The sequence below is a fragment of the Anolis sagrei genome, chromosome 7 (genome assembly GCF_037176765.1).
Source record: "Anolis sagrei isolate rAnoSag1 chromosome 7, rAnoSag1.mat, whole genome shotgun sequence".
NCBI lineage: Eukaryota > Metazoa > Chordata > Lepidosauria > Squamata > Dactyloidae > Anolis > Anolis sagrei.
In genome coordinates, this window is record NC_090027.1 from 10,563,122 (window position 1) to 10,584,209 (window position 21,088).

Sequence of the window (21,088 nt, forward strand, 5' to 3'; positions counted from 1 at the left end):
GTAGTTTGAAGCCATTGTTCCGCGTCCTAGTTTGCAAGGAAGCAGAAAACAAGCTTGCTCCCTCCTCCCTGTGGCTTCCTCTCACATGTTTATACATGGCTATCATATCTCCTCTCAGCCTTCTCTTCTTCAGGCTAAACATACCCAGCTCCTTAAGCCGCTCCTCATAGGGCTTATTCTCCAGACCCTTGATCATTTTAGTCGCCCTCCTCTGGACACATTCCAGCTTGTCAACATCTCTCTTGAATTGTGGTGCCCAGAATTGGACACAATATTCCAGGTGTGGTCCAACCAAAGCAGAACAGAGCATGGGGAGCATGACTTCCCTAGATCGAGACACTAGGCTCCTATTGATGCAGGCTAAAATCCATTGGCTTTTTTTGCCGCCACATCACATTGTTGGCTCATGTTTAACTTGTTGTCCACGAGGATTCAAGATCTTTTTCACACGTACTGCTCTTGAGCCAGGCATTGTCCCCCATTCTGTATCTTTGCATTTCGTTTTTCCTGCCAAAGTGGAGTCTCTTGCATTTGTCACTGTTGAACTTCATTGACAAATGCAAGATACTCCACTTTGGCAGGAAAAACGAAATGCAAAGATACAGAATGATACATGACAAGCTGGAGGTTTAACACACTGTGCTATGGCGGCCCCTTTTCTTGTTCCCTTTGTGGAGTGTGCCCAAAGACTTCCCCGCTGCATTATATCTGCCTGTTTGTGAAAATATTCTTTTTTCCATTTTTTCCTCTGCAGAACGGGACTACAACAGCCTCTGCGACAAGCAGCCCATTGGCCGACTGCTCTTCCGTCAGTTCTGCGAGACCCGGCTAGAACTCCTGCGGTGCATCCACTTCCTGGACGCTGTGGTAAGGCGAGTCCAAAGCCCGACTCGGAGAAATATTTGTAATTCAGAGCTGGACTCTGTGAGCACTTTTGATAGACTGCGGTCAGCCTCTGCTATTAAAGATCAAACAGATTCAAAGTTTGGTGGTAGAGCAAATGCTTTACATTCATTAGTTCTGGAATCATCAAGTCAAAGGAAGAAATATGACCAAATATCAGGTGATGGAAGGACCTTTCTCAGTCCAAATTTGGGTAGCTTCTGCCAACCCAAGTGGAGCAAACTGCTAAGCTACCTGCCCTGGGGTAAAACAGGCTATTTATATAAACACAACTAGAGCTTGGGAATAATACATTGCAAGAATTTTGCTCACCATCATCTATATAAATAAAAATGTAATGTTCGTTTGTGGGATTAACAGAACTCAAAAACCACTGGACGAATTGACACCAAATTTGGACACAAGACACCTAACAACCCAATATATGCCCTTCACTAAAAAAAACAAAACAACGAAAACAAAGCAGAAAGGACTTCTAAACTGCATGTCCACAAAGGAGAAACTGCATGTCCACAAAGAGACCCATGGCCACGCCCCCTCCTCCTCCTCCTGGTGGGGAAACAGCCAGCCGTTAAAGCCAGGCGCGCGTGCACAGCCACACACACACAAGCGAGAGTGGGCACCATGGGAGTGGAGGTGGAGGCTTGTCGCATGGAGCCCCTTCTCTTTCCCTGCTATGTCAGTAGGGCGGTCTCCTCCCCCTCCTCCTTTCCCTGTTGGAAGAGGAAGGGGTGGATGAGTGGCAGCGGCAGCAGTGGAGCCCCCAGCCAAGGAAGAAGGGAAGGAGGAGGAGGAGGAGGAGAGGAAGGTTGACGGTATTTGAGTGAAGGACCTTCCTTCTCTCCCTCACTTTCCTCCCTTCTTTCCTCCCTTTCTTTCCTCCCTTTCTTTCCTTCCTCCCTTCCTTTCCTTCTTTCCCTCCTTCCCTTCCTTCCTGTCCCTCCTTCCTTCTTCCTTTCCTTCTTTTTCTTCCTTTCTTCCTTTCCTCCTTCTTTCCCTTTCTTCATTTCCTTCCCCTTCATTTCCTTCCCTCCTTTCTTCACCTCCCTCCTTCCTTTCCCTTCTTCCTTCCTTCCTTCCTTCCTTCCTTCCTTCCTTCCTTCCTTCCTTCCTTCCTTCCTTCCGTCCTTCTTTCCCTCATTCCCTCCCTCCCTTCCTTTTTCCATCCTTCCTGCCCTTCCTGCCCTTCCTGTCCTTCCTTCCTTCCTTCCTTCCTTCCTTCCTTCCTTCCTTCCTTCCTTCCTTCTTCCTTTCCTTCTTTCTATGTAAGATATAAATACAATATTAAATGGAAGGGACAGTCAAGAAGTAACGAGAGAAGGAGTAAAAGAGGGAAGGAATGAAGGAGGGAAAGGCGGAAGGAAGGAAGGAGAGAAGGAGGGAGGGAAAGAAGTAAAGAAAGAAAGTTAGAGAAGCAAGGAAGGAGAGAAGGAAATAAAAAGTGAAAGGAAAAAGAGAGGGAAGAAAGGAGAGAAGGAACAAAAGATGGGGAAGGAAGGAAGGAGGGAGGGAAAGAAGTAAAGAAATAAAGTTAGAGAAGCAAGGAAGGAGAGAAGGAAATAAAAAAGTGAAAGGAAAAAGAGAGGGAAGGAAGGAGAGAAGGAATGAAAGATAGGGAAGGCAGGAAGGAAGGAAGGAAGGAGAGAAGGAGGGAGGGAAAGAAGTAAAGAAATAAAGTTAGAGAAGCAAGGAAGGAGAGAAGGAAATAAAAAGTGAAAGGAAAAAGAGAGGGAAGGAAGGAGAGAAGGAACGAAAGATGGGGAAGGAAGGAAGGAAAGAAGGAGGGTGGGAAAGAAGTAAAGAAAGAAAGTAAGTTAAAGAAGCAAGGAAGGAGAGAAGGAAATAAAAAGTGAAAGGAAAAAGAGAGGGAAGGAAGGAGAGAAGGAATGAAAGATGGGGAAGGAAGGAAGGAAGGAAGGAAGGAAGGAAGGAAGGAAGGAAGGAAAGAAGGAAGGAAGGAAGGAAGGAAGGAAGGATGTAACCCAAGAGCAAAGAAAGGGAGGAAAGAAACAGGTAGAGATGGAAGAAAGAAGAGAAATAGGGAAAGAAAAAGAGGAAAGGAAGGAAAGAGGGAAGGAAGGAGAGAAAGAGGGAGGGAAGGTTGGCCACAGCAATGCGTGGCAGGTACAGCTAATTTGCAAATAAATTTGTTAAAAATCAGACAATGTGATTTTCTGGATGTGTTTTCTCATGTTGTCTCTCATAGTTGAGGTCTACCTAGGATGTCAATTGCAGACCTCTCTCATCTTTTTTAGAGGGAGACCTTGTACAATTGGTATCTGACTAAATACTCCCCCCCCCCCCCCCTGTATTTCTATTTAATTCTTCTCAGTTTGCTCCCACTTGTTATGATTGACTTCCTGATTTGCTCATTCTAAAAACCCAAATTCCTAAAGAGCAACCGCTGGGAGGGCAGCGTGTGTTTCTCAGCCCATTCCATCCAGATGACGTGGAATTTAGAAGTCAGCCCTTCATCTGAAATAATATCCTAGTGTTTTTGTGAGCCGCGTTCCCCTGGCTCTGCCCCCCGCCCGCTTCTCCCCTTCCAAAAGTTTGCTGATTCTGGAAGCATCGGACATCCAGCCGCAGGAGCCGTTTCTCCAGGTCATGTCATCCCATTTTAATCGTAAAGGAAATTCTCTTCCTTCCTTTCCCCCCTCTTTTTTTTCTTCTTGTTCCATGCTAATCCAGTATTTCTGATCTGGAATCCTTTTCCTCGGCCCTTTTCCGATGCCAGAAGGCAGTTTTTTGGTTCTCTTTAAGAGGGAACATAAGCCTCATAAAATGATCTGTGTTTCCCATTACCAAGCTGTTTATGCAACTGAAGATTTCGCTCTCTTTCCGGACTATAAGCAAAGCTTGGTAAACCCAGTTAAGTTTAGGTCAGCCTGCAATGGGTGGGTGGGGTGTGGGGGCCGGACGACCAACCCACCCAGCAAATTTTGAACTAGCGCCTAAAAAAATTCGGTCTTTTTTTTTCTTATTTGCTTAAGCTTGTCGAACATGAATGACAGGAATGCCGATCTGGTTGGATGGCTGCTAAATGGGAAACACATGGTCCGAAAGTGATACTCTGCAAGGCTGTGACAATCCAAACTCATGAAAAGCATGGTTGATATAAGAAGACTTTTACAGTGTGCACTTACGAGGGTTGAATGAAAAGTAATGCCTCCACCTTCGTAACTCCTCAGCAGATGGCAGTACTGGTATGCGGCAGGTACTGACTTGTTCAGTAGACTCTCCTCTACCTACAAGAAGCACTGCCTGAACATCAAGCAAAAAGTGGGTGCTAGAAACAATATCATACGAAAGCTGACTGGCACAACCTGGGGATTACAACCAGACACAGTGAAGACATCTGCCCTTGCGCTATGCTACTCTGCTGCTGAGTATGCATGCCCAGTGTGGAACACATCTCACCACGCTAAAACGGATTTATTTATTTATTTGTCGTGTCAGATCAACCAGTCAATGATATTACATTTCTAACAGAACAAAGCAAAACAAACAAACAAACAAACAAAAACCAGACAAAATACGAAAATTGTGAGTTTGGTAGTTGATTAAATGTCCTTTGACCAGTATCTGGCCACTTGGAGTGCTTCTGGTGTTGCTGCATGAAGGTCCTCCATGGTGCATGTGACAGGGCTCAGGTTGTATTGCAGCAGGTGGTCAGTGGTTTGCTCCTCTCCACACTCGCATTTCGAGGATTCCACTTTGTAGCCCCATTTCTGAAGGTTGGCTCTGCATCTCGTGGTGCCAGAGCGCAGTCTGTTCAGCGCCTTCCAAGTTACCCAGTCTTCTGTGTGCCCAGGGGGGAGTCTCTCATTTGGTATCATCCATTGGTTGAGGTTCTGGGTTTGAGCCTCCCACTTTTGGACTCTCGCTTGCTGAGGTGTTCCGGCGAGTGTCTCTGTAGATCTTAGAAAACTATTTCTTGATTTAAGTCGTTGACGTGCTGGCTGATACCCAAACAGGGGATGAGCTGGAGATGTCTCTGCCTTGGTCCTTTCACTATTGGCTGCTACTTCCCGGCGGATGTCAGGTGGTGCAATACCGGCTAAGCAGTGTAATTTCTCCAGTGGTGTAGGGCGCAGGCACCCCGTGATAATGCGGCATGTCTCATTAAGAGCCACATCCACTGTTTTAGTGTGGTGAGATGTGTTCCACACTGGGCATGCGTACTCAGCAGCAGAGTAGCACAGCGCAAGGGCAGATGTCTTCACTGTATCTGGTTGTGATCCCCAGGTTGTGCCAGTCAGCTTTCGTATGATATTGTTTCTGGCACCCACTTTTTTCTTTATATTCAGGCAGTGCTTCTTGTAGGTCAGAGCACGGTCCAGAGTGACTCCCAGGTCTTTGGGTGCGCTGCAATGCTCCAGTGGGATTCCTTCCCAGGTGATCTTCAGAGCTCGGGATGCTTGTCTGTTCTTGAGATGAAAGGCACATGTCTGTGTTTTAGATGGGTTGGGGATCAGCTGGTTTTCCCTGTAATGGGCAGTAAGTTCAATTGTCTGGCGATTATGTGGAAAAGTGAATAGTGATAGTTAAAGAGCACATTCGAAGGATTATTTCTGCGTTTGATTTATTAACATATTCCCATCCAAACCCAAGTAACGAAGGTGGAGGCATTTCTTTTCATTCAACCCTAGTACTACTTCCATCCCTTCCAACTCCAGCATTCTTCAGCATACTTCCAACTCCAGCATTCCCCTGGAGGCAGCAACCAGATTGAAAGTGGATTCATTCTCTGGTGTGATGAGGTCCTTAGAAGTGTCTTTCCTGGGTACATCAATCTACACTCTTGAATTAATGCAGCTTGACCTCTCTTTAGCTCCCATGGCTCAGTGTTATGGGACTGTTTGCTTGACTTTCGAAGAGGATCATGCAGCGGCTGATGCTATAAAAATCTGACCCGCAGATTGCCTCTCAAATGTTTTGGAACAGGGCTTGGTGCTAGGAGACGGAAAGAAACAAGAAAACATCCCCAACTCCACACCCCTTCCCAAGTGACAGGGATGAGACCCAGCAGGTGAAGGGTTAATAGGTCTGGCATGCAAGGGAGAGAAGTCCAGAGTTTGGAAGTTCCTTTTTGCAATAGCTAAGCCGTAACTGGGTGATATTATGTCACATAACAAGGGATAATCCCGCTTCCTTGTGGTATATCAGTCACTGGCTGCATCTACACCAGCGGTTCTCAACCTGGGGGTTGGGACCCCTGGGGGGGTCGCGAGGGGGTGTCAGAGGGGTCGCCAAAGACCATCGGAAAACACAGTATTTTCTGTTGGTCATGGGGCTTCTGTGTGGTAAGTTTGACCCAATTCTATCGTTGGCAAGGTTCAGAATGCTCTTTGATTGTAGGTGAACTATAAATCCCAGTAACTACAACTCCCAAATGTCAAGGTCTATTTCCCCCAAACTCAATCAGTATTGACATTTGGGCATATTGAGTATCCGTGCCAAGTTTGGTCCAGATCCATCATTGTTTGAGTCTTCAGTGCTCTCTGGATGTAGGTGAACTACAACTCCAAACCCTTCCAGTATTTTCTGTTGGTCATGGAGTTCTGTGTGCCAAGTTTGGTTCAACTCCATCTTGGTGGAGTTCAGAATCTTCTTTGATTGTAGGTGAATTATAAATCCCAGTGACTACAACTCCCAAATGTCAAGGTCTATTTCCTCCAAACTCCATCTGTGTTCATATTTGGTTGTATTGCGTGCTTGTGCCAAGTTTGGTCCAGATCCATCCTTCTTTGAGTCCACAGTGCTCTCTGGATGTAGGTGAACTACAACTCCAAAACTCAAGGTCAATGCTCACCAAACCCTTCTAGTATTTTCTCTTGGTCATGGGAGTTCTCTGTGCCAAGTTTGCTTCAATTCCATCAGTGGTGGAGTTCAGGGTGCTCTTTGATTGTTGGTGAACTATAAATCCCAGCAATTACAACACCCAAATGTCTATCAATATTTTCCCCAAACTCTACCAATATTCACATTTGGGCATATTGAGAATTCGTGCCAAGTTTGATCCACATCCATCTCTGGATGTGGGTGAACTACAACTCCAAAACTCAAGGTCAGTGCTCACCAAATCCTCCCATTATTTTCTGTTCATCGTAGGAGTTCTGTGTGATAAGTTTGCTTCACATTTGGGCATATTGAGTATTCGTGTAGAGTTTGGTCCAAATCCATAATTGTTTGAGTGCACAGTGATCTCTGGATATAGGTGAAGTACAACTCCAAAACACAAGGTAAATACTCACCAAATCCAGTATTTTCTGTTTATCATGGGAATTCTGTGTGATAAGTTTGGCTCAATTCCATCAGTGGTGGAGTTCAGGATTCTCTTTGATTGTTGGTGAACTATAAATCTCATCAATTACAACTCCCAAATGTCAAGTCCTATTTTCCCCAAACTCTACCAATATTCACATTTGGGCATATTGAGAATTCGTGCCAAGTTTGGTCCACATCCATCTCTGGATGTAGGTGAACTACAACTCCAAAACTCAAGGTCAATGCCCACCAAACCCTTCCAGTATTTTCTGTTGGTCATGGGAGTTCTGTGTGATAAGTTTGGCTCAATTCCATCGTTGTTGGAGTTCAGAATTCTCTGTGATTGCAGGTTAACTATAAATCCCAGCAACTACAACTCCCAAATGACAAAAACATCCCCAATCCCACCAATATTCAAATTTGGGCACATCATGAATTGGTGCCAAATTTGCTTCAGTGAATGAGAATACATCCTGCATGTCAGATATTTGCATTATGATTCATAACGATAGCAAAATCACAGTTATGGAAGAAACAACAAAAATAATGTTATGGATGGGGGTCACCACAACATGAGGAACTGTATTAAGGGGTCATGGCATTACGAAGGTTGAGAACCTCTGGCCTACACTATATAGTTATAGCATTGTGACACCAGTTTAGCTGCTGTGGCATCGAGCTGTAACTATTTATATATTAAGATAGCATCTATGGCTTCAGATATGAGGCCAACCTGCTACACAGGGGTACAGGAAGGAAGCCTGATTCCCAAAAATAACAAACCAAAGTTAAGAGCGGGACAGGTGTCTGCCTTTCCCCCCTCTTTCCTTCCAAAGAAGAATGAGGTTCCCCACTCCCCTATTAAGCACCGGAAGGACCAAAATAGGAAGCTGACGGGATCTGCATAGTTGGGATGACTTATGGGTCACTGCCATTCCCAAGGCTCAAGTGACATCTGTGTTTTCCTTACTGAAAAGGGTGCTGAGCTATGGCCATGAGAAAGCAACGGGAAGGAATGTGCCTTATCTCCCAAGGGAATGCCTTTTGTCCTGGTTGTGGCTGCAAGGGTGCTCAAGGGGCGCATCATCCCCAGGGGCCTTATAGAACTATGATTCCATAGCACTGAGCCAAGACAGCTGAAGTAGTGTCAAACTAAAATGGATCAACACTCTAGACCAGTGGTTCTCAACCTGGGGGTCGGGACCCCTGGAGGGGTCACCAAGGTGTTTCAGAGGGGTCACTAAAGACCACCAGAAAACACAGTATTTTCTGTTGGTCATGGGGGTTCTATGTGGGAGTTTGGCCCAATTCTGTTGTTGGTGGGGTTCAGAATGCTCTTTGATTGTAGGTGAACTACAAATCCCAGCAACTACAACTCTCAAAATGTCAAGGACTATATTTCCCAAACTCCACCGGTGTTTACATTTGAGCATATTGTGTATTCGTGCCAAGTTTGGTCCCGATCCATCATCGTTTGAGTCCACAGTGCTCTCTAGATGTAGGCGAACTACAACATCAAAACTCAAGATCAATGCCCACCAAACCCTTCCAGTATTTTCTGTTGGCCATGGCTGTTCTGTGTGCCAAGTTTGGTTCAATTCCATCGATGATAGAGTTGAGAATGCACTTTGATTGCAGGTGAATTACAAATCCCAGCAACCACAACTCCCAAATGGCAAAATCAAGCCACCACCCCCAACCCCGCCAGTATTCAAATTTGGGCGTATTGGGTATTTGTGCCAAATTTGGTCCAGTGAATGAAATACATCCTGCATATGAGATATTTACATTACGATTCATAACAGTAGCAAAATGACAATTATAAAGTAGGAAAGAAAATAATTTTATGGTTGGGGGTCACCACAACATGAGGAATTGTATTAAGGGGTCGCAGCATGAGGAAGGTTGAGAACCCCTGCTCTAGACGCACCCTAGGACTTCTGGAAAGGAGGGGTTCAAATCCGGATGACTTTGGGATAAAACATGCTGTGCTAGCCTCAAATAAAGGCAAGGGCAAATAATAATATTTTTATTTTATTTGTATTTATCGTGTCAGTGCAACCATTCGGTTATATTACATTTCTAACAGAACAAAGCAAAAAAAAATACAAAATACAAAAATTGTGAGTTTGGTAGTTGATTAAATGTCCTTTGACCAGTATCTGGCCAATTGGAGTGCTTCTGGTGTTGCTGCAAGGAGGTCCTCCATGGTGCATGTGGCAGGGCTCAGGTTGCATTGCAGCAGGTGGTCAGTGGTTTGCTCCTCTCCACACTCGCATGTCATGGATTCCACTTTGTAGCCCCATTTCTGAAGGTTGGCTCTGCATCTCATGGTGCCAGAGCGCAGTCTGTTCAGCGCCTTCAAAGTCACCCAGTCCTCTGTGTGCCCAGCGGGGAGTCTCTCATTTGGTATCAGTCATTGGTTGAGGTTCTGGGTTTGAGCCTGCCACTTTTGGACTCTCGCTTGCTGAGGTGTTCCGGCGAGTGTCTCTGTAGATCTTAGAAAACTATTTCTAGATTTAAGTTGTTGACGTGCTGGCTGATACCCAAACAGGGGATGAGCTGGTGATGCCTCTGCCTTGGTCCTTTCACTATTGGCTGCTACTTCCCAGCGGATGTCAGGTGGTGCAATACTGGCTAGGCAGTGTAATTTCTCCAGTGGTGTAGGGCGCAGACACCCCGTGATAATGTGGCATGTCTCATTCTGAATCCCACCAATGATAGAATTGGGTCAAACTTCCCACACAGAACCCATCATGAACACTATGTCTTGATTTAAGTCGTTGACATGCTGGCTGATACCCAAACAGGGGATGAGCTGGAGATGTCTCTGCCTTGGTCCTTTCACTATTGGCTGCTACTTCCCGGCGGATGTCAGGTGGTGCGATACCGGCTAGACAGTGTAATTTCTCCAGTGGTGTAGGGCACAGACACCCCGTGATAATGCGGCATGTCTCATTAAGAGCTACATCCACTGTTTTAGCGTGGTGAGATGTGTTCCACGCTGGGCATGCATACTCAGCAGCAGAATAGCACAGCGCAAGGGCAGATGTCTACACTGTATCTGGTTGTGATCCCCAGGTTGTGCCAGTCAGGTTTCGTATGATATTGTTTCTAGCACCCACTTTTTGCTTGATGTTCAGGCAGTGCTTCTTGTAGGTAAGAGCACGGTCCAGAGTGATATAATAAATCATCATCATCATCATCATCATCATCATCATCATCATCGTACGATATACTGCTGGCATCATAAACTGGACACAGGCAGAACTGCACAATTTGGACAGAAAAACAAGAAAACTCATGACCACTCATAATTCATTACATCCTCGCAGTGGTGTTGACCGGCTCTATCTGCCTAGAAAGTCTGGTGGCAGAGGACTTTTACAAGTCAAACAAGCAGTCGAAGAAGAAAAACACAATGTCCTGGCAGAAGATGTCAAGGAAAGCCAAGAACCCGCTCTAATTGAAGTCAATAATCAGAAACTTCTCAAAGCACAGCAGACAAAGAGTCAGTACAAGAAAACTGCACTCCAAACCAGAGCTGACAGCTGGCACAACAAAGCCTTACATGGGCAGTTCCTTGAGAAGATTGAAAAAAAAAGTTGACAAGGAGAAGACCTGGTGATGGCTTATGAATGGAACACTGAAGAAGGAGACAGAAGAAGGCCTGATTCTTGCAGCCCAGGAGCAAGCCATCAGAACCAATGCCATTAAGGCCAGGATTGAAAAATCAGCGGATGACCCAAAATGCAGACTGTGCAAAGAAGCGGATGAAACCATGGATCATCTCCACAGCTGTTGCAAGAAAATCGCACAGATGGACTACAAACAAAGACACAACTCTGTGGCCCAGATGATTCACTGGAACTTATGTCACAAGTACCATCTGCCAGCAGCAAAGAATTGGTGGGATCATAAACCCGCAAAGGTCGTGGAAAATGAACATGCAAAAATACTGTGGGACTTTCGAATCCAGACTGACAAAGGTTTGGAACACAATACACCAGACATCACAATTGTGGGAAAAAGTCTGGATTATTGATGTCTCCATACCAGGTGACAGCCACATTGAGGAAAAACAACAAGAAAAACTCAGCCGCTATCAAGACCTCAAAATCGAACTGCAAAGGCTCTGGCATAAATCAATACAGGTGGTCCCAGTGGTCATTGGTGCACTGGGTGCCGTGCCAAAAGATCTCAGCTGGCATTTGGAAACAATCAACATTGACAAAATCACAATCTGCCAACTGCAAAACGCCACCTGACTTGGATCTGCGCGCATCATTCTGATATACATCACACAGTCCTAGAAGCTTGGGAAGTGTTCAACTTGTGATTTTGTGATATGAAATCCAGCATAGAGATCTCGTTTGCTGTGACATAATGTGCTTTTGTGTCAATAATAATAATAATAATAATAAGGGTTATTATTATTATTATTATTATTATTATTATTATTATTATTATTTGAATCACAACAAGATGAGTCCACAGTAAACAAGACCACTCTGCTGGCTGTTGTTTTGGATCACATATCGGATACTTCCCAAGTGTCTAGGACTGTGTGATGTATTGGCGAATAATGCATGCAGATCAAGGCAAGGTGGTCTTTTGCAGCTGGCAGATGGTAATCTTGTCAGCGCCGATTGTGTTTAAGTGCAGGCCAAGGTCTTTAGGCACTGCACCCAGGAACTAGAAAAGAGGGATTCCACATTAGATGTGTGGTCAAGTGTTCATCAAGGTTTCCAGAATCTCAGCTATGTTTTGATGTCTTCTTTTCTTTCTCAGGCAGAATATGAACTTTCCCCGGATGAGAAGCGCAAGGAGATGGGAGAAGGCATTATCCGTCAGTTCTTCAAGCCTGGGGTATGTATTTTGTCTATATGGGATATAGCAGGTGGTGATGAGGCAGGCCTTCTATGAAAGACTCAATTCCGTAATAGTGGAGATATAGATATTTGGTGAATTTTAACCTCCATTTTAACTATGTGTATCTTGTTATATGCATTTTAATACTCTTCAGGCGGGTAATGAAATAATAATAATAATAATAGTAATAGTAATAGTAATTATTATTATTATTATTATTATTATTATTATTATTATTATTATTTGAAACACAACAAGATGAGTCCACTGCAAACAAGATCACTCTGCTGCAGTGGTTCTCAACCTATGGGTCCCCAGATGTTTTGGCCTTCAACTCCCAGAAATCCTAAGAGCTGGAAAACTGGCTGGGATTTCTGAGAGTTGTAGGCCAAAACACCTGGGGACCCACAGATTGAGAACCACTGCTCTGCTGGTTGTTGTATTGGATCATACGTCGGACGCTTCCCAAGTGTGTAGGACTGTGATGTATCGGCAAATAATGTGTGCAGATCCCACTAAGGTGGCTTTCTGCAACTGGCAGATGGTAATTTTGTCAGCACCGATTGTGTTTAAGTCAAGACCAATGTCTTGAGGCACTGCACCCAGTGTGCTGATCACCACTGGGACCACCTTGACTGGCTTATGCTAGAGTCTTTGCAGTTCGATCTTTAAATCCTCATATCGTGTCAGCTTTTCCACTTGTTTCTCTTTAGTCCTGCTGTTGCCTGGGATTGCAACATCAGCAGTCCATACTTTGTTTTTTAACACGATTGTGAGGTCAGTAACATTGTGCTCCAAAACATTGTCTGTCTGAATCCAGAAGTTCCAGAGTAGCTTAGCATGTTCATTTTCTGTAACTTTTCCAGCTTGTGATCCCACCAGTTCTTAGTCTCACGCAGATGGTATTTGTGGCACAAGTTCCAATGAATCATCTAAGCAACTGTGTTATGCTTCTGTTTGTAGTCTGTCTGTGTGATCTTCTTTCAGCAGCTCAGGATGTGATCTATTGTTTCATCTGCTTCCTTGCAGACTATTATTATTATTATTATTATTATTATTATTATTATTATTACAGTGTACACATATATGGCAAACATTCAATGCCAATTTTGACATACAACATATACAGACAGACAGAGGCTATTTAACTTTTTCTGGCCGCCAGGGGAGCTGTCGCTTTCATTGTCCATCTGCAACCCTGATGAAGTACTTCCGCATTCCCCGCATGCTTTTGCTGAAGTCTTTATGGCCTCATAAATTTAATTTAGCCTCCCCACACTTTAAGGTGGTACCTTATTTTCCTACTTTACAGATGCAACTGTCTTTCGGGTTGCAAAGGTCGACAACGGGCTACACAATTGGTTGGAAACCCACTCCAACCCGGGCTGGCTTCGAACTTATGACCTTTTGGTCAGAGTGAGCTTAATGCAGCTGACACTCAGCCAGCTGCGCCACAATCCAAAGGAGTCTCAAAGGAGTCTCAAAGGAGATAAAAAAACATCAGCATACAGGATATTATTACCCACTTATCACACTTGCAACATTGGTGCATTTGGCTCAATGGCATGAAATTTTGGGAATGCCTGAGCACACTTTTGCAGAAAAGGCTAAAGACCTTGTGAAACGACAAGTACCATGATTCCATGACATTGAACCATGGCAGTTAAAGTGGTATCAAACTAGAGTAATTCTGCACCATTAATTTAGTCTACTGATGCTGAGCCAAAATTAGCAAACATAGGGAATGTTCCAGATTTCGGTGTTTTATGCTGGGGTTTAGACTGAAATTCCTCACTCACATTGGTCTTGATGCATTATGGGTTGTGACGATTGCCTCTTGTGGACGATGTTGTTTTCTTGTTTAGTCCCTGGGCTACATGGCAGAGATCAGCCAATCCCTCATGACTTCCTGCATGGAGAACCTACAGAGAAGCTCTTGCAAAGACCTCTTCAGCAGTTGCGTGCAGTGAGTGTTGGGCCCTCTGGGCAGGGGAGACAAGGGAGGATGAATCAGGGTGGCCATGCATGTTTATATTTAGATATACTGTATATATCCTCCTGTATGTTAGCTTTGTGCATGTGTAGAAAATTATAGGTTTTGATATGACCCTTGGATAGTCAAGGGTCGTTCTGGAAAGGAATGTGCCCCCGCCCAAGTATTAATAAAGGCCAAAAATGGTGCCATGGAGGTGAGAGTAGACAAAGTCAATGCTTCTTCTCTTACACCACTCTACTAACAGATGGTTCCTTAGGAAATGCACATAGTGCAGGGATGCACAACTTGTGATTCTTCAAATATTGTTGGATTCTAATTCCCAGTGTTCCTCATTGTCATCTCTAGGAGTTCCAACCTAACAGTCTTTGGAGATCACACCTCACCTAGTTTTATGCATGTATTTATTATTATTATTTTATTATTTCTACCCCGTCCTTTTCAACCCCAGAAGGGGGACTTAGGATGGCTTACACTCGGCAACAATTTGATGCCATACATACAAGCAAACAACAATATAACAACAATATACAAATTGTTAAGTTAAAAGCATTTTGTCAAGGCCGTAATGCCATTCCAATTCAGTCCTATCACCAAATGTTGACCAAAGTCCTGGTCCCAGTACTATGATTTCACTTTCTTCCTGAAAGACAGAAGGGAAGAAGCCGATCTGATCTCGCTGGGGAGTGAGTTCCACAGGCGGGGGGCCAATGCCGAGAAGGCCCCATCTCTCATCCCCGCCAAACGCATTTGCGAAACTGGCGGAGCCAAGAGCAGGGCCTGCCCAGACGATCTTAAGCTGCAAGGTGGTTCGTAAAGGGAGACACGTTCAGATAAGTAAGCTGGGCCGGAACCGTGTAGGGCTTTATAGGTCAAGACCAGCACTTTGAATCGGAAGTGGACCGGCAGCCAGTGAAGCTGACACAACAGGGGGGTGGTATGCTCCCTGTATGTTGCTCCACGTAGCAACCTGGCTGCTGCCCATTGCACCAGTTAGAGTTTCTGAACAGTCTTCAAAGGCAGCCCCATGTAGAGTGTGTTACAGTAGTGTGGACCACCATAGCCAGATCAGACTTCCCAAGGTACGGGCACAGCTGGTGCACAAGTTTTAATTGTGCAAAAGCTCTCCCGACCACCGCCAAGACCTGGGGTTCCAGGCTCAGCGATGAATCCTGGATCGCTCCCAAGCTGCAAACCTGCATCTTCAGGGGAAGTGAAACCCCGTCCAACACAGGCTGTAACCCTATGCCCTGTTTGGCCTATCGACTGACCAGGAGTACCTCTGTCTTGTCTGGATTCAGTTTCAATTTGTTCGCCTTCATCCAGACTGACACAGCAGCCAAGCACTGGTTTAGGACCTGCACAGCCTCCTTAGTGATAGGTGGGAAGGAGTGATAGAGCTGAACATCATCCGTGTACAGATGTAGAGCACTTATAACTCACTTATGCACAAGTACTTGTCTCTCCAGCAATTGGGGCACAATGCAGGCTATCTCTCCATTAGGCCTATCTTAATTACTACCTCTTTCATAGGCGCTTGCATGAATACCTGAGCGGAGCCCCATTCACGAACTATCAAGACAGCATGTATTTTGATAGATTCCTCCAGTGGAAATGTCTGGAAAGGTAAGGCAATGTTTGGATGAGCACACACTGATATAACTAAGAATGTTTTTTGAATACACCATTTTTGAGCTCCTTTTTGTCTTTGTAGACAATCAGTGACCAAAGACACCTTCAGGCAATACCGGATTCTTGGCAAAGGAGGTTTCGGAGAGGTAAGTTGCTTCTGCAAGTTGGGGGCACTTCTAGACTGTTGAAACCTCAAATATTCATTGAATATACTTGTTAAATGTATTGTCAAAGGCTTTCATGGCTGGAATCACTGGGTTGTTGTAGGTTTTTCGGGCTATATGGCCATGTTCTAGAGGCATTTTCTCCTGACGTTTCGCCTGTATCTATGGCAAGCATCCTCCGAGGTAGTGAAGTGAGGATGCTTACGATAGATGCAGGCGAAACGTCAGGAGAGAATGTCTCCCGAACATGGCCATATAGCCCGAAAAAACCTACAACAACTCGGAAGATTAGATATTTTGGAATACATCACCCATTAGGATGTGTGGACGTTTGGATGAGGCCTGGTTAGGGAAGTTAACATACATATAACTGCAAGTCGCTTCTGGTGTGAGAGAATTGGCCGTCTGCAAGGACGTTGCCCAGGGGACACCCGGATGTATATGTGATTTTTTTTCCGTGTCAGGAGTGGCTTGAGAAACTGGAAGTCGCTTCTGGTGTGAGAGAATTGGCCGTCTGCAAGGACGTTGCCCAGGGGACGCCCAGATGTATACGTGATTTTTTTCCGTGTCAGGAGTGACTTGAGAAACTGCAAGTCACTTCTGGTGTGAGAGAATTGGCCGTCTGCAAGGACATTGCCCAGGGGACGCCCAGATGTATACGTGATTTTTTTCCGTGTCAGGAGTGACTTGAGAAACTGCAAGTCACTTCTGGTGTGAGAGAATTGGCCGTCTGCAAGGACGTTGCCCAGGGGACACCCGGATGTATACGTGATTTTTTTTCCGTGTCAGGAGTGGCTTGAGAAACTGGAAGTCGCTTCTGGTGTGAGAGAATTGGCCGTCTGCAAGGACGTTGCCCAGGGGACACCCGGATGTATATGTGATTTTTTTTCCGTGTCAAGAGTGGCTTGAGAAACTGCAAGTCGCTTCTGGAGTGAGAGAATTGGCCGTCTGCAAGGACGTTGCCCAGAGGATGCCCGGATGTATATGTGATTTTTTTTTCCGTGTCAAGAGTGACTTGAGAAACTGCAAGTCGCTTCTGGTGTGAGAGAATTGGCCGTCTGCAAGGACGTTCCCCAGAAGTACCTCTAAAAATAATCTGTGTTGAGTTTCAGTTTATTGATCCTCCGTCCATTGCATTGCTGATCCCAAGCACTGATTCAGCACTTCCATGGTGTCTTTGGTATTAGTTGTAAATAGGGAAACAACCATATGTTTTTAGTCTACAGGAGCCACTTGTGATATTGGTTACAAAAGCAACAGTGACAAAAGAAACATACACAAACCCCATGCGCCATGTGTGTCCCACTGATTTGAAAGTGGTCTCCTAGCGCCACCTTCTGGCATCCAGTTTCAGAGGCCGAACGAAGTGTGTTCATGAGACACTAGCAGAAAAGGCTAAAGATCTCGTAAAACTACAGCTCCCATTATTCCATAACATTGAACCATAGCAGTTCATTAATTCGACATTATTAAAAGGTAAAAGTTTCCCCCTGATATTAAGTCCAGTCGTGTCCGACTCTGGTGGTTGGTGCTCATCTCCATTTCTAAGCCGAAGAGCCGCCGTTGTCCGTAGACACCTCCAAGGTCATGTGGCCAGCATGACTGCATGGAGCGCCGTTACCTTCAAAGATCTCTTCCTACTCTAGAATTCTATAGTTCTATTATTATTATTATTATTATTATTATTATTATTAAGCAAAGGCTGGATGGCCATCTGTCAGGGGTGCTTTGATTGTGTTCTTCTTGCATGTCAAGGGATTGGACTAGGTGGCCCATGCGGTCTCTTCCAATTCTATTAACCCGCTGTGCCACTGGGGCGCAATAATAATAATAATAATAATAGTAAATGTAATAATAATAATAGAGTGGCGCAGTGGGTTAAAGCACTGAGCTGCTGAGCTTGTTGATCAAAAGGTCGCAGGTTCGATTCCAGGGAGCGGCGTGAGCTTCCGCTTTCAGGCCTAGCTTCTGCCAACCTAGCAGTTCAAAAACATGCAAATGTGAGTAGATCAATAGGTACTGCTCCAGCAGGAAGGTAACGGCGCTCCATGTGGTCATGTTGGCCACATGACCTTGGAGGTGTCTACGGACAACGCCGGCTCTTCGGCTTAGAAATGGAGATGAGCACCAACCCCCAGAGTCGGACATGACTGGACTTAATGTCAGGGGAAAACCTTTACCTTTAATGTAAATATAATAATAATAACAATAATAATAAAACTGTTAGTCACAAAGTGTGGATAAGTGTGGAACAGGGATTGGTAAGCTTAAATCAGTAAAATAACATTATATTGAGTGACAATGTAACTGAAATTTCATTATTTGGATTTCTATTACCCTACTTGTGTCTACAATTACTTTAAAAAATAAAAATAAAGTTAGTTACATTGTCGGAAGTTTGACTTAGAACCTTGTAACTGTTTCCCATTCATAACTGCTTTTTTAAAAAAAAAAACAACTTTTTTCTTATTTGATACTCCACTTTGGCAGAAAAAATGAAATGCAAAGATACAGAATGGGGGACAATGCCTGGCTCGAGAGCAGTACGAGTGAAAAAGATCTTGGAGTCCTCGTGGACAACAAGTTAAACATGAGCCAACTATGTGATGTGGCAGCAAAAAAAGCCAATGGGATTTTGGCCTGCATCAATAGGAGCATAGTGTCTAGATCTAAGGAAATAATGCTACCCCTCTATTCCACTTTGGTTAGACCACATCTGGAATATTGTGTCCAATTCTGGGCAGCACAATTCAAGAGAGATATTGACAAGCTGGAATGTGTCCAGAGGAGGGCGACTAAAATGATCAAGGGTCTAGAGAACAAGCCCTATGAGGAGCGGCTTAGGGAACTGGGCATGTTTAGCCTGAAGAAGAGAAGGCTGAGAGGAGATATGATAGCCATTTACAAATATGTGAGAGGAAGCCACAGGGAGGAGGGAGCAAGATCGTTTTCTGCTTCCTTGGAGACTAGGACGCGGAACAATGGCTTCAAACTACAAGAGAGGAGATTCCATCTGAACATTAGGAAGAACTTCCTGACTGTGAGAGCCGTTCAGCAGTGGAACTCTCTGCCCCGGAGTGTGGTGGAGGCTCCTTCATTGGAAGCTTTTAAGCAGAGGCTGGATGGCCATCTGTCAGGGGTGATTTGAATGCAATATTCCTGCTTCTTGGCAGGGGGTTGGACTGGATGGCCCGTGAGGTCTCTTCCAACTCTTTGATTCTATGATTCTATGATTCTATGATTATGTATAGATGACAGTAACAAACATTCCATAAAGAAAAATGTTACAAAACAGACTTTCCTCAAAATATGTATAAGTCCCAAAGTACAGATATACGTTTGGTGAACAAATAATAATAGGTAAAGGTTTTCCCCTGACATTAAGTCCAGTCATGTCCGACTCTGGGGGTTGGTGCTCATCTCCATTTCTAAGCCGAAGAGCTGGCGTTGTCCATAGACAACTCCAAGGTCATGTGGCCGGCATGAATGCATGGAGCGCTATTACCTTCTCGTCAGAGATCTACTCACATTTTCATGTTTTCGAACTACTAGGTTGTCAGAAGCTGGGGCTGTCAGCAGGAGCTCACCCCGCTCCCAGGATTCGAACCTGCGACCTTTAGTTTAGCAACTCAGTGGTTTAACCAACTGCGCCGCTGGGGTCTCCTCTACAATATTATACAATGTTTTTAAAATTCTATCTATTCCTTTACGGTGCTCTCAGATAGTGAGATTGTAGCCACCTCTCGTTTCTAGGTCTGCGCATGCCAGGTTCGAGCCACAGGGAAGATGTATGCCTGCAAGAAACTGGAGAAGAAGCGCATCAAGAAGCGGAAAGGGGAGGCCATGGCACTGAATGAGAAGCAGATCCTGGAGAAAGTCAACAGCCGATTCGTGGTATGCCTAAGAGTGCAGATCTGATTTGTTAATGATGGCATTGCTTGGCATCTATCCCAGACTGAATGCCCCATTATGCACATGCTAGCAACAATGGCACATGTCTAGTTTGTCAGGGATACAGGAAGAATTGGATGTTGACATTTTCTTCCCAGTGATCTATTCATATCAGAGGTCGGAAAATTTACCTTTTTGAACTATATTATTTATTTACAGCTTTTTATATTCCGCCCTTCTCACCCCGCAGGGGACTCAGGGCGGATTACAGTGTACACATATATGGCAAACATTCAATGTTTGACATACAAACATATACAGACATACACAGAGGCTATTTAACTTTTTCTGGCCGCCAGGGGAGCTGTCGCTTTCATCGTCCATCTGCGACGCTGATGAAGCACTTCCGCATTCCCCGCATGCTTCCCCGCTGGAATGCTTTGCTGGAGTCTTCTTTATGGCCTCATAAATCAGTTAATTTAGCCTCCCCACACTTTAAGGTGGTACCTAATTTTCCTACTTGACAGATGCAACTGTCTTTTGGGTTGCAAAGGTCGACAACAGGCTACACACAATTGGTTGGAAACCCACTCCAACCTGGGCTGGCTTCGAACTCATGACCTTTTGGTCAGAGTGATCTTAATGCAGCTGACACACAATGATTTTGGGGAGCCATAATCCCAAAATGGAATATTTCCAGAATTCCTGCAGAACTGTTCCTAATATATGTATTTATTATTTATTAATTAATTTACGACATTTATATGCCACCCTTCTCACCCTGAAGTGGACTCCAAGTGGCTTACAAGAGATGTGTGTGTGTGTGTGTGTGTGTGTGTGTGTGTGTATGCACACACACACACACACACACACTTCTATATAAATAAAAATGTAATGTTCGTTTGTGGGATTAACAGAACTCAAAAACCACCAGACGAATTGACACCAAATTTGGACACAAGACACCTAACAACCCAATGTATGTCCTTCACTCAAAAAAAAAATTGATTTTGTCATTTGGGAGTTGTAGTTGCTGGGATTTATAGTTCACCTACAATCACAGAGCATTCTGAACCCCACCAACGATGGAATTGAACCAAACTTGGGACACAGTTCTCTCATGACCAATAGAAAATACTGGAAAGGTTTGGTGGGCAGTGTCCTTTGGTTTTGGAATTGTAGTTCACCTATATCCAGAGATCACTGTGGACTCAAACAATGATGGATCTGGACCAAACTTGGCACGAATACTCAATATGCCTAAATGTGAACACTGGTGGAATTTGGGGAAAATAGAATCCTGACATTTGGAAGTTGTAGTTGCTGGGATTTATAGTTCACCTACAATCACAGAGCATTGGTT

General features: G+C 44.6%; 1 protein-coding gene across 1 annotated transcript in view; it reads left to right on the forward strand.

Annotated features, from left to right (window-relative positions):
- LOC132782396 (G protein-coupled receptor kinase 5-like) overlaps nt 1-21,088 on the forward strand; it is a 120,121-nt gene that overhangs the window by 84,384 nt on the left and 14,649 nt on the right. Inside the window, exons 3-8 of the mRNA XM_060787162.2 lie at nt 755-867; nt 11,965-12,042; nt 13,911-14,011; nt 15,572-15,664; nt 15,753-15,816; nt 19,588-19,728. Coding sequence (XP_060643145.2) covers nt 755-867; nt 11,965-12,042; nt 13,911-14,011; nt 15,572-15,664; nt 15,753-15,816; nt 19,588-19,728 — 590 coding nt within the window. The remainder of the gene's footprint in view (nt 1-754; nt 868-11,964; nt 12,043-13,910; nt 14,012-15,571; nt 15,665-15,752; nt 15,817-19,587; nt 19,729-21,088) is intronic.